Source organism: Larus michahellis, chromosome 6 (assembly GCF_964199755.1).
Source record: "Larus michahellis chromosome 6, bLarMic1.1, whole genome shotgun sequence".
Taxonomy (NCBI): Eukaryota; Metazoa; Chordata; class Aves; order Charadriiformes; family Laridae; genus Larus; species Larus michahellis.
Genome location: NC_133901.1, coordinates 64373421 through 64385582, shown reverse-complemented (window position 1 = coordinate 64385582; position 12162 = coordinate 64373421). Strand labels below are relative to the sequence as shown.

Below are 12162 nucleotides of genomic sequence, written 5' to 3'. Positions count from 1 at the left end.
CTTAGCATCTAGGCAACCACAGCAGATTATAGAAATTTGTTTATTTACAGTAACACATAAGTAACTAGTACAAAAATATGGGAGTGCACATCACAACATGTGCTTTTTTCATTCATATTGAAAGTTTTAGATTAGCTCTCAGGTTTTGTGGAGAATGATGCTACAACGCCCTGTGTATGGTATGTTTCGTGTGGAGCAAAGTTTCTATGGCTGCTGCTATTAGATCCGTAACGAAATGGTGTTTTGCTGTATCAAACTTGTGCAGTTATAAGGATTAGGAAAACAAGAATGTAAAAGACATTCAAGGCTTTGATGGGAAGTAATGAAAGCAGTCTTTAAAAAGCTTTACGGAAACTTGCTGAAAAGGAGATGTTCTGTACCCAAATAAGAAATGTCACTCCTTTGTTTGGATACTTTGCAGTCACAGTCTCACCAGCTCCATGGGAGTTAATGGTCTCTCAATGCAACATCTATAGCTGGATATTTATTACCAGAAATTCTGCATACATTTTACGCTACTGCTGTTGTATATTACTGTAACAGACCAGAATCAGCAGTTTTACTTCTCAGACATTATCTTAATAGCTGCATCATTCTATAATAATTGTGGTCTTATTTAAAAGAATAATCTCTTGCCCATTTTATTATGGCAATTAAATAATACTGAAGTTTAGTGCATAAAGAAAATAATTAAATCCTGATCTTCCAGCTTCAAATTATCTTGTGATTAAAGGTCACGTAACTGGTAATTATACATAGCCTTTGTTCTTGTTCATACCATCAACGTATGCATGATCTTATGCTTCATTTCTAAAAGTATTTCTTGCCTCGGTTTCCCTATCTCTGCAATGGAAACTTTTCATAATGTTGTGCATATTTCTGCCCACTGGCCTTTGCGCAGTTCTTTCAGTATACACGCTTGTAATTCCTGTCTGTTCTCCTTACGTACCCATTGAAGAACACAGACTTAAAGGAGATCGTATCAAAGAAACGTTGATGACAACTGCGTACTCCTTTGCATGGGTATGAAATGTAAGGCCTTGGGGAGAAGCACATCTTTGCCGGAGTATGTGTGTTGGAGGGAAAACATGCTTCATCCTGGAGTTTCTTCTGTATTTCTGATGCCATGCAAAGCTCTGAGTTAAGATTATTTACTTTTGATTTCCACTTTAAAGATTTCTTCGTAACAGGCATGGTTATTAAATTAAGAACCCTTTCTGATTTTGGTCTTCACAGCTATGTTTTAATTACCACAATGATTAGATGGCTGAGAGATGATGTTGCATGATATTTGACTGAATTAATCACGCTTATAAAAATTCTCCCAGAAACTTTAATTGCTTCAATGATTTATGGACCTGTTCCTGAGCAATGTGGAAAAAGCAAGTTGCAGTGCTGCGATGGCCTCAGTAATTTCTACATTGCTGTTTTATGTTGCCTTTATCTGTGTATCTGCAGCAATGTTTAGATTGCCATTTTCTGGACCAGCACATGCAATGTTCTTTTGGTAACCTTATTTTTATGTCTTTGCAGTCTCCGAGGACATTATCACCTACCCCTTCCGCAGAAGTAAGTTTGGTGCAACCTTTGGGGGCAGTATCTTACTGTGATTAGAATTATTCCCTTCAGCAAATGCAGGTGTTGATTTTGTTATCAGTCTGATCCATCTCTGTTTGCCACATAGACATGTTTTCTGAATATTGAAACATAACAAAAAATAACTCTAAAAAGAAAACATTAAATTCTTATTGAGAGATTGCACAAAAAGATGAAGCTACCACTCCTACCCATTTGTTGTCTGTAAAGCACAGTTATTTCTCCAGCAGAGGTCACTTCTTGTATATTCGTCCTTCTTGCGGCACAGGCAGACTCGTATCTCAGGAGCTGGATGATTTACATGAGCTAAAGTGCTGCTCTAAGCATCTAAATGTTAAGCCATGTTTGCTGCTAAAACATGTTCCATTTTGTTTGAAGAAAACATAACTAGGGTTTGGTTTGGTTTTGCTTTTCCGTAGCAGTTAATTTGAACATCAAAATAACATGCCACATTTGGGAAGTCACTTGTCAGACTACAACAGATGCCACTGCAGAAGCATTATAATTTTGGGGTTGGGGGTTGTTGCTTGTTTGCAACGTAGAAGTTGTCATGGTTGCTACATGTTAAAAAAGTGACTATAAAGTTTCTGTAAATCTTTGTGCATTAATATCAGTCCTGTCCCTTTTGTCCTGGTTTGATTTGGGGGGTCTTGTGGGGGTGTTTATTTGTTTTGATTTTTTTGATTGTTTGTTTGTTTAATTGGCTTTTTTTCCCCCGAGAAACCAGGTAAATTGAATTATATACAAGAAAGGGTCATGTTTTCAGATACAAAGGGGTAATAAATACCTTTTGATGTATCAGGCAAGACACGTGGTAAATTAAGCCACCTAGAGCTCCGTGCTGTAGCTGTTGAACTCCTGCTGGTCTCCAAGTTAGGTAGCTGAAGGCTAGCTCATGTGTCTTGTGGCATACACTGCATACTCTGAGTGTACAGACATACTCTGAATGAGCTTCCCTTATGGAGTCACGGGAATGTGGGCAAATCTAGGATTGTATAGAATCTAATAGAAACTACGGGTGGAGTTGGAGCTTTCCAAGATTGAACTCCAACCAGACTATCAAAATGGATTGGAGTCTTTGGAACAGATCATTAGAGAACAGTAATAGTGAAGTAGGTTGAAAGCTTAAGGGATATTGCTATTTCAGTAGCTTCTGCAGATGTCTTCAGATCCGTGGAAGTTAAGTGCTGCTAAAAATGTGTAATGTACATTTACATTTATTAGTGAATGCTTCTGTTCTACAGGGTTATCAAGACGTTCGGGATCGCATGATTCACAGGTCTACTAGTCAGGGTTCCATTAATTCTCCAGTGTACAGTCGTCATAGCTACACACCCACCATGTCACGTTCCCCTCAGCATTTCCACAGACCTGGTAAGGGCAACTGCCTTAGAAGTTTATGTAAAACTATTGTTTCTTTATTATGTCACTTACTGGTGATGTGAAGCGCTTGTTTCTCTTAGCAGTGAAAATTTAGGATTGAAAAATTGTTGCGTATTTCAATATCTTCTTTTGCACCTGTTCTTTTGTTCTTGATTGATGCAGTCTTTTGCACTAGGGTGATGAGTGTTTCTTACATCATAAATATGGGTCATCTGGGGTTTTTTCTGATTAATTACATTTTAAATCTCTGTATGTTTCTGAAAGCGAGCAAAAATTTGCAGCAGTGAATCACAAACTTCATTCTGGAATTTGGGAAAAGTATCGCATATTGGAAAGAAAAATTATGGCTTGACTTTAGAGAAGTCAGTAATGTAGGATTGCTCCCTCCTAAAAACCAATTCATTTAAAGATTGGTGTAGCCATGGAATCTCACAGTCAGAGGCAAAACCCCCAAATATTCCAAATTGCTAGTCATTGTTTAAAACAGACTCATGGTTTGCAAAGTAGATTTCTTAATTAAGGCCATAGGCAATTGCCTGGGATCATTTAAAAAACACAGACTTCATTTCCTAGTTTAGCAGTGATGTACGAGTTCTGTGTACAATATAGAAAATGTACAGGTCATTCAGGGTCCCAGTGCACGCAAAATTACCAGTTATGTATATAAAAGCAAGATATGAAAACAAACTGTTCATCCACACCCAAACTGCATAAAAATTTATCTCTAAATGCTATTCATTGAATACTTTTCAAGACTGATTTTATTGTTTATGGTAATGAATTACATCTTTGTGATCTGTTTTTAAATTAAGTGATACAATTCTGCAGTTCCATCTTCCTTGGTGATTACAGCTGAACAGTTCGGATGCCAAAAGCCCATATACAATAGGAGCTGCATTTTTAAAATTAAAGATTTATAATAGAGCCACCACTGTGGAACTTGAATGCTGTAGCCGTTTCCTAGTGGGGGTGGGCTGAAAGCAGCTAATTGTGTCTGTCAGTGAATGCCTTATTTAAAGGACCCAAGGGAGGTGGGACAGAAGCAAATTGTGTCTGATACTTAGTGCTGACAGCATGACTGTGTTTTAAGATGACGTTACAACTGAAACTGAAAGAGACTTAAAAGTGTGAAAAAGCTGCAAACTTTTGTTTCTTGATTCTGGCAATTCTGGGGGGATTTTTCCATTTGTATCAGTTGTATCAGGGATATGAACAAATCCAGGCCCTGTTCCAGACTTTACTGTGATACTTTATTGTCTGTGTTCAGTCAAGGACCTTCCCCAGAAGCAGTCTCTGTTTATGTAACTCTTGTGATGGGCGGATGGGCTCAAGCCAGAGTTTGGATCTAAATGTAAAATCTTCAGAAGTTTGCAGCCTGGGGGATTTTCTGAGATGATATTTGTTCAAACTTATCTCTGTTCAGATGATCTCATCTTTGGCTCACCTGTTTGTTTCTCATATGACACAGAAGTAATTCTGTAGAATTTATCATTTTGATCGTTGCTGCCCTGCTTTGGGGTAATTGTTAATGCTACTGTATCATTTTCCTACGTAATTATTCATGTTGAATAATAGCACATGTATATTTACCATTTTTCTCATAATGACACTTCTTATCACCATGTTATTTGCAAGAATAATTTCTCTGTGAATAAACACAGTGGCCCCAGATAACTTCTCTTTTGCTCCCAGCTAGCCCTTGAGAAGGAAGTGAACCTCTGTGTTGACGTTGTCAGCATAAGGTTCTTCAAAAATTTGAGTGCTACAAGTTTTGGAAAAGTTTGCAGCCTTTTCCTCCTGCAGTGCCCTAGCTGATCTTGGCAGCATTTTTGGAATGTCTTAAAACAATAGAAAACAGCTTGCATGCCTGTTGACTGACATTTTTTCGTCAGACACTTTTCAAAACAGCTGCTTTCTTAACTAATTGAGCGTCAATGTGTGTGGTGTTTGCATGCTGGTAGCAGGCTACTTTTTGGTAACAAGGCATAGATCAGAAGCTCGTTAAGCCAATAAATGTTATGCCAAATTAGCAATGCAGTTCAATCTGAGCCTCTCTTTCTTCTAATACTTCCTGTAATTTTGCCTAACATTTATGAACCCTTCTGCAGGTCTTTAACCTTTTTTTTTCTCCTTCCTTCTTTTCAGAATCCTAATTGTTCAATGCCTTTTTTTCCCCCTTCCTTTGAAGCCTCCTTCCCTGCCTTTCTCTTATTGTTTTTCTTTGTTTTCATTTTGTTCTGTCCCCCGATTCCCTGCTGCCGCAGAGCTGCTCTCTACTGGTGTGCAGCGGTTGTCATACCTGCGCACTAGCAGTCTCAGCTCCACTCACCATGACTCCCGCCCCAACTCCCCTTTCCGACACCACTTCATCCCCCATGTCAAAGGTAAGGAGCCAGGCCTCCCCAGGGAGTACCCTCCAGGCTGGAGATATATTAGCATTCTGTCAAAGCTAATAAGGTGTATCTCCCTAAGGTTGTCATTGGCTGTATAGCTGAGCATGCCTCGAAATGTGCCGTTACACTTAAAACGACGTTAGAGTAGACATAATCTCCTTTTTTTCAGAGGAAATATGTCATTTCTAAGGGCCCTAGTTGAAGAGTCATCAAGCAATTACCTATTAGAAATATACAGGAAAGCATTATCATTTACTGTTCAGAACCTATATTTGCCTAATTTAGCTTCTTTCTAAAGCAGTGCATAACAATCACTACAGCAGTTAGCATATCAAATTTAATTATTATTTCCACGTTCTTAAAACATGCATTTAAAAATTGACTACAAATCTTGCCTGGATGAGAGCAAGGTGATTGAAAATATGGAGAAGTAAAGAAAAAGATTATATAAAGATCAGTGGCAACGAGGAAGTTAATCATTGCTAATGACATTGGCAATAATTAGTGCCCAACGAAGTAAAACTAAAATCTCTAGGCCTCTCCTCAACTAGTGAGAATCAGCAGACTCTGCTGAAGGCAGTAGAGTTGCAGGGATTTACACTACCTGAGGATCTGGTCATTTCTCTTTTTTTCAAGCTGTTATTTTCCATGGTTTGATTTGGGGGGAGGGTTGTTCTTTCATTGTGTCCCTTCAAGGAGCTTGTTCAGCTCAATAAGCTTTTAGTTTTGTTTCTTGCTTTCTGTGAATGTGGTTTTACTTTTATTTCTATTGGAGCACTCTCTGGCTGTGCCATCTCTTCCACTGGGCGAGAAGGTCATAGCTTGTATCACCTACGAAAGCTCAAAAAGAGGCAGCTCAGTAGGTTGAACATCGATTCTATTCTGGCACCACTGTAGGTAATCATAAACCGGAGATAATAAAAAACAGTTGCAAGGAAGTTGTTGCCATGATCTTTCAATAAATGCTAATAGATCTCAATGTTACAGCTCTTCAAGCATTCAGGTCACCATTACTAATTTTACTCTTGCCTTTTCGTAGATAATTTTTGTTAATATGCACTTTCAACTTTCCTACTATGTCACTTTAAAAAAAAATCACTTAAAAGATTGGGACCCTTAAAAATAGATACACTGCTCATTTCAGCATGCAGTTAATTCATAATCCTTGCAATTTCAACATTTCTTTGCTGTAAATCCAAATTAATGCTCACACTCTTTCAAGTGGCATTTTCATTCTTTTTCTGTTGAGAAAATAGCTTCTTCAACAGACAAATCAGAAGAACTATTGGAAATCCATGCCTGTTGTTTTCAGATTTCAAAGAATTACCTGACATGTAGATTAGGTGTGGGTCTCGGTTATTGGTACGAAAGGCCAAGTGGGATTACAAGCACTGTAGACAAAGGGGTAGGTATGGTTCTTTTCAGATATGTCACATAAGACATTGTAAGATTCCACGATTTTCTGAAAATTTTACATTAAGGTCTTAGGCCTGGACAGCATTTATGTGTCATAACTCAGCAAAGCTCCTAAAAGCTCAAGTCCATGTCACTGTGACAGTGTACACCATCTGAGGACGCGGTACATTTGAGAAGGGGCAGGTAGCGGGTACCCCCATCTTGTAATTTGCATGGCTGAATTGAAAGAGTAGTCTTTTAATAGTTGGTTGAGAAAAAGAAGCACCTTCTTATTGTGACCTTTTTAGTGCCTAGGGTAATGTAGTGGGAATACTCCCATGAATTTAATTTATCTTTGGTTTTCCTCCCTGTGGGGGAAGGCAACTACTCAAAAAAACCCCAAACATACACTTTCGCGGTTCAGTTCAACACTGCAAGCTGAGTTCCCTCAGAGCATTGACCTAAACTCAGATTTATAAAACTTACACAGCTAAATTAATTTGGGGTATTTTTGGTAACGATCTGGAAGAAACGTGAAATAGCGTTGCTGAGTTCTCTGGTGGCATGGAGACTGGGAGAACAGCAGTCAATAAAGAACATGAGCAACAGTTTTCTCAGTGAACAGGGTAGCCAAACGCAAGCCGTGCTTCAAAGTGATGTTGTCTGTCTGTACATGGTGGGGAGAGCAGTGACCCTGAAGAGGATTTGACTGTTCCAGTAGATGGGTGGATAGGACAGCAGAAAGAGATGCTGCAGCTAAAGGACTAAGTAGAGATTTTAGGTACTTGAATAAGATCTACAGGGAACTGAATTGGAAATTCCCCAGTTGCAGCAGGATGAGTCACTTAAGACACACTGCAGAAGCTTCAGAGAAGCACCATCAAGTAATTCCGGATTTCATAGTGAAAAAGTTATGGCTGTTAATGTATTAATACTATCAAATGGAAGGATTTGGTAGGGAATTGTTCAGTGTCTGTCTGTCTGTGTGGTGGGAGAAGGTTCTCCCGCGTAGCAGGCAAAGATACAATAAGATCCTATGTTACACTTAAATTAGATAAAAATCATCATTTCTCTGACTTGTTCAAGGTGAGAATAAGTAGCTATTGAAACAGCTTTGGAAAAGTTTTTGTCTTTCTATTACTACAAAATATTGAGAGGTACAAAAGGTCAAAAGGCCTGAAGACCTTTGTAATGATTCCAGCGTGTTAAATGACCAACGAAGCACTTACAAAACATTAGACGAACAAATGTTCATAGTGTTCCCTAAGTCAGAGCAAGTTCTGGCTTCTCCTGTAACAGGAATATGATGGAAGATAGTGCTTAATCAGATATACTCTGAAAATACACATAGTTTATATATGCATTTATGTACTAACAGTGCACATGCACTTAAAGACAGGATGACAGGGACTAGTCATATTTTTGTTAAATAAACCTCTCTACCATTACAACGTGTAGATGTAAGTATTTTCACAGGAAGAGATAATATAGCTTGTCCAGTATTTCATTCGGGGGCGTTCTGGAGGCCTTTTTAAAAAATTTGAGTAGTATTGAATGAAGTCCAGTTGCACTATATGGTGTGTCCCCTTCACTACTTGATGTTCATAAATGCATATTTTGTTACCAACTGATGAGGTTGATCTGTGTTTCCCACATGGTTCTTCATTTGCCCTCCTTGCACACCACGTGTGTCCAAGTATCCCCTTTTTACATCTGTGTGGCAGAAAAGAGAGATTAGTCTGGCACTGGCTGCTCCTAATGCAACTCCCTGATATTCTTATCCGTAGGGGTTTGTCTTAGGTATTCTAGGTGTCTGTTTTCAAAGTTTAAAGAACTGCATTATTTTACCCTGGAGAGTCGGCTAGGGAATTAGACCCTTGTGAATATATCTGAGATGAGAACTATAGCGTTGCGGGGGTTAATTAGATGTGGTAGGTACATTTGCAGTGATTCGAAGAAGAGGTATCTTGTGGTCTCATTTGTACTTAGTTCAGCCTTTCTCAAAGCCAATTGTACTTTTAGTAGGAAGGTGAACTTGGTGTAAATTTTTAAGAAAGATTTCATAAAGCTCTAGTTTTGGATATTTTTCTTTTCCTTTAGGAGTCAGAGGATATGGATCATGCCGAAACTGCTTTGGTAAAGGGGCATAGTTTCCAAACAGCATAATGATAAGGAAAGTGGCACATGACATATTATGCCTGTGTTATTTTGTATCATCAAGCCAGAAAAGGACATTTAGACCAGTTTCAGTGTGTTTTCATGCAACATAATGCTTAAACAAGCATAACGCTCAAGCTTTGTAGACAAGGCCAAATGTAAAGAACTTTGAGGAGTGAAGTGGCTAAATGTGCCTCAGAAAGTCTTAAGAGTTGGTTGGTGTAACATATATGTTGAACGAGCTGGAAGAGGGTGTAATAGGCATGGACTTAGACTTCATTTAACCTCATTTGGACTCTCCATTGAATTTGTTCTTGTCTCAGTAAAGTACTGTCTTTGCTATGAAAGAATCAAAACAAGTCTGTGAATGAAAGAAACCCTGACCCTACTGAAATCAGAGACAAAACTCTCATTGAGAGCCAGGATTTCATCTCACATGCCTAGAATTTTTCAGAGGCATTCAAGAATATTGCAAAGCCCCCGTAAGATTTCCACATAAAAAGAGCTCCAAAGCAATGTGTATTCCTCTGCTCGCAGACCTTCCCATAAGGAATCTTCCCACCTTCATAGTGAATCTGGGCCTTGCTTTTCACAGGTTCCTGCTTTCCTTCCTGGAGGCAGGTCTCTGAAATCAAATGCTCTCTGTGTGTGATAACTATTTCCAGGGTTTTGTGGTTGCAGCTAAAAGCTCTGCTCTGGAAAACAGGCGCGCTTTGGCTGTTTCATGACTTTCAGTTTTGTGCGGGAAATAAGAGCCACGCGTTCGGACAGGATGATGGATGATAGTTTGACGAAACCTGAGTAGGACTTACGGTTTCAGGTGCTGTTCAGCTCTTTTTCCTATGTCTATTCAGAAGCAGAGCAACTAAACTGCAAGTTGACAGAAGGCTCAGTGTTGGTTGCGTATGGGATTTTTTGGCCTGATTGTGTGAACTTGTGAATCCCACAGTGAGCCCAGTGGTGAACACTTCAGAAGGCAGCAGGAACCTGCATTACGAGGTGCTGTGTATAGGCAAACAACTATATTCCTGGCTGCTAGGGCAACCTCCTTAGCAAATCGAGCTATAGAAAATGGCAACTACCTGATGGAGCAAACAGAATGAAGGAAAAAAAGCCTCTGAATTTCACTTCTGAGGCTGCTGCGCTCAAGTGATTGATTTTTTATCTTAAAGTTACTCCGTTATCTCTTAACATCCCCCACCCACCTACACAAACGCACCTTCAGCTTCCTGCCAGGGTGTGGGAATTAGTTTTTCCTACAGTGTCAGTGAACTGGAATACACTTGTTGCTTTGTGGAGTTAACGCTAGTTATGGCATATCTGAGACAGTAAGAGAGACCTTTCCTGTGTGGGCACAGCAAGGAACCCAAATTCAGAGCATGCCCAGCCCCTCCTTTTATGTAAAGCTGCAAGCAGGCCGGCCATGGGGCCCTGGGAGGCAGGTGCAGGCAGGCTGGCAGCTCTGCTTTCCTGTGTGCCCATGCACGTTCCACAGATGCTGGCACTGCTTTCATAAATTGTGGGTGATTTTACAGCAGCATCTGAAGCACTTAAGCCTCATTATTAGAGTGGGCTCCTCCGGGATGAGCTAATGAGAATCTAAGTAGATGTACCATTCCCTCCTGCAGTGGTTGGAAGTAATGAGGCTGCTATCCTAGACAGTGTAAAGGGGAGTCATTTGTCAGTACTAGTAGGAGTCATTAGGAAGAGAGAGATTGCGCAGGAACCCCAGGAAATACAAGCCAACAGAGACATCTGTAAAGCAACACGCACAGGATGATACCACACTAATTGTCTGCCTTGTACTGTATGCATTATACAGCATTACCAGTTCTCTACAAACATGATCTGTGTACCAGATACAAGGTTAGCCGGTGTACATTGTGTGGGTGTGAGCATGCTTATTTGTGTCTAGTTGAGATAAAGAGGTGGGTATAAGAAGAGTTTCTTCCCTGTATTTGTAGCATTGGTGACAGAGGCATTGTAAATTGAACATGCTCGCATTTTGACTACCAGTTCCCAACAGGTGAAATGTACTTGTGACTCCTCTGTTACGGCAGTCCACAGGTCAATAAATCCCATTTGATTCTTCTCTTTAATTGAATAAACTCATTGCCAGTGGAAGCGGAAAGGCAGAATGACATGCTTCTATAAAGGCTATAAATTTTAGAATTGATTATATCTTGAGGCCATCTCAATACTGTATTTTTTCTGCATAAAACAGTGATTTTGCTGAAAAGTAATTCATCATCTCTCAATAGAAACAAAAGACATGATTGAAATCATCTTAACCAAGTTAGGTGTTTCACCATCACAGTATTTCAAAGGCCAGACAAGTAGAACACAATATTGGAATTGCCAAGTAAAGGACCATAAAGTGAGATATGACAATATTATTTTAAATAATTGTTCATACTGCTTTTCAGAGTTAGTAAACCTAGCACTCGGTATTACCGGGCCAGAAGCTCAGCATTGCTGCACATGAAATAGAAAACCACCATCAACTCTTGTGGTTGAAAGAATGTCGTGTTTGGGGGATATCATGTACATTAAGTCATTGAGGGCTGAAATCTGAAATATCCAAGTGGTAAATATAGAATTTTGTACATGCATTCTTCTGGGCAAATTTTGTACAGCCAAGACCCCTGAACTGTGCATGTAATTTTTAAAACAAGTACGTGCAGATGGATTAACTTGAGTACTGGCAGAGGCCTCTGTGGCACATCTCTCTCAGAAAGGTTTGTAATGAGTATTTCTTTTCTCCCTTCTGGTGCGTTTTACATTGGCAGATGACTGTTCAAGTAAAAGAGGAACTTTTGTGGAAAGTGTAAAGAAAACTTCCTTTTTCCTCCCCTCCCCCCAATATGTACATAAATGTGATGGGTCCAAGGTTTTGAGTCCTCTAATGGGACATAGGAAACCTGTAGCTGAAAGGAGACCTGCTTTATAGCCCTCCTCTACTTGTGTGTCCCCCCCTTTTTTTTTCCTTGCTTTGTTAATCAGCTTTTCTAGGTTTTTTTAAGCCCTTGTGCATACCTGAAAAATGTAAGGGGTTTGATGTTCCCCTGCTTTTCACCGCCACACACACCCATGTAAAATAAGCATCCATGTGGACAGATTTTGCTTCTGCAAGTTTGCACTAGGGTGAAGAACGGCAGCAATGTTCTTTTATGGTGCACACACAGTCATGTGTTTGGATATCTGGCTGTTAAGTCTTGATGCTTGGGGATCAACCACC

At 39.6% G+C, this 12162-nt stretch overlaps 1 protein-coding gene across 24 annotated transcripts in view; it reads left to right on the top strand.

Moving 5' to 3' along the window:
• The window catches only part of ABLIM1 (actin binding LIM protein 1), a 206054-nt gene that overhangs the window by 175972 nt on the left and 17920 nt on the right, over nt 1-12162 (top strand). For 19 of the 24 annotated variants that reach the window (XR_012587477.1, XR_012587481.1, XR_012587479.1 and 16 more), the window contains 2 exons: nt 1534-1569; nt 2841-2970. Coding sequence is in view for 18 of the 24 variants with exons in the window: in XM_074590665.1 (XP_074446766.1) it covers nt 1534-1569; nt 2841-2970 (166 nt within the window). In the remaining 6 variants the exon portion in view is untranslated. Of the gene's footprint in view, nt 1-1533; nt 1570-2840; nt 2971-5243; nt 5364-12162 lie in introns of all 24 variants that reach the window. The other 5 variants (XR_012587476.1, XM_074590647.1, XM_074590653.1 and 2 more) reach the window with 1 other exon arrangement.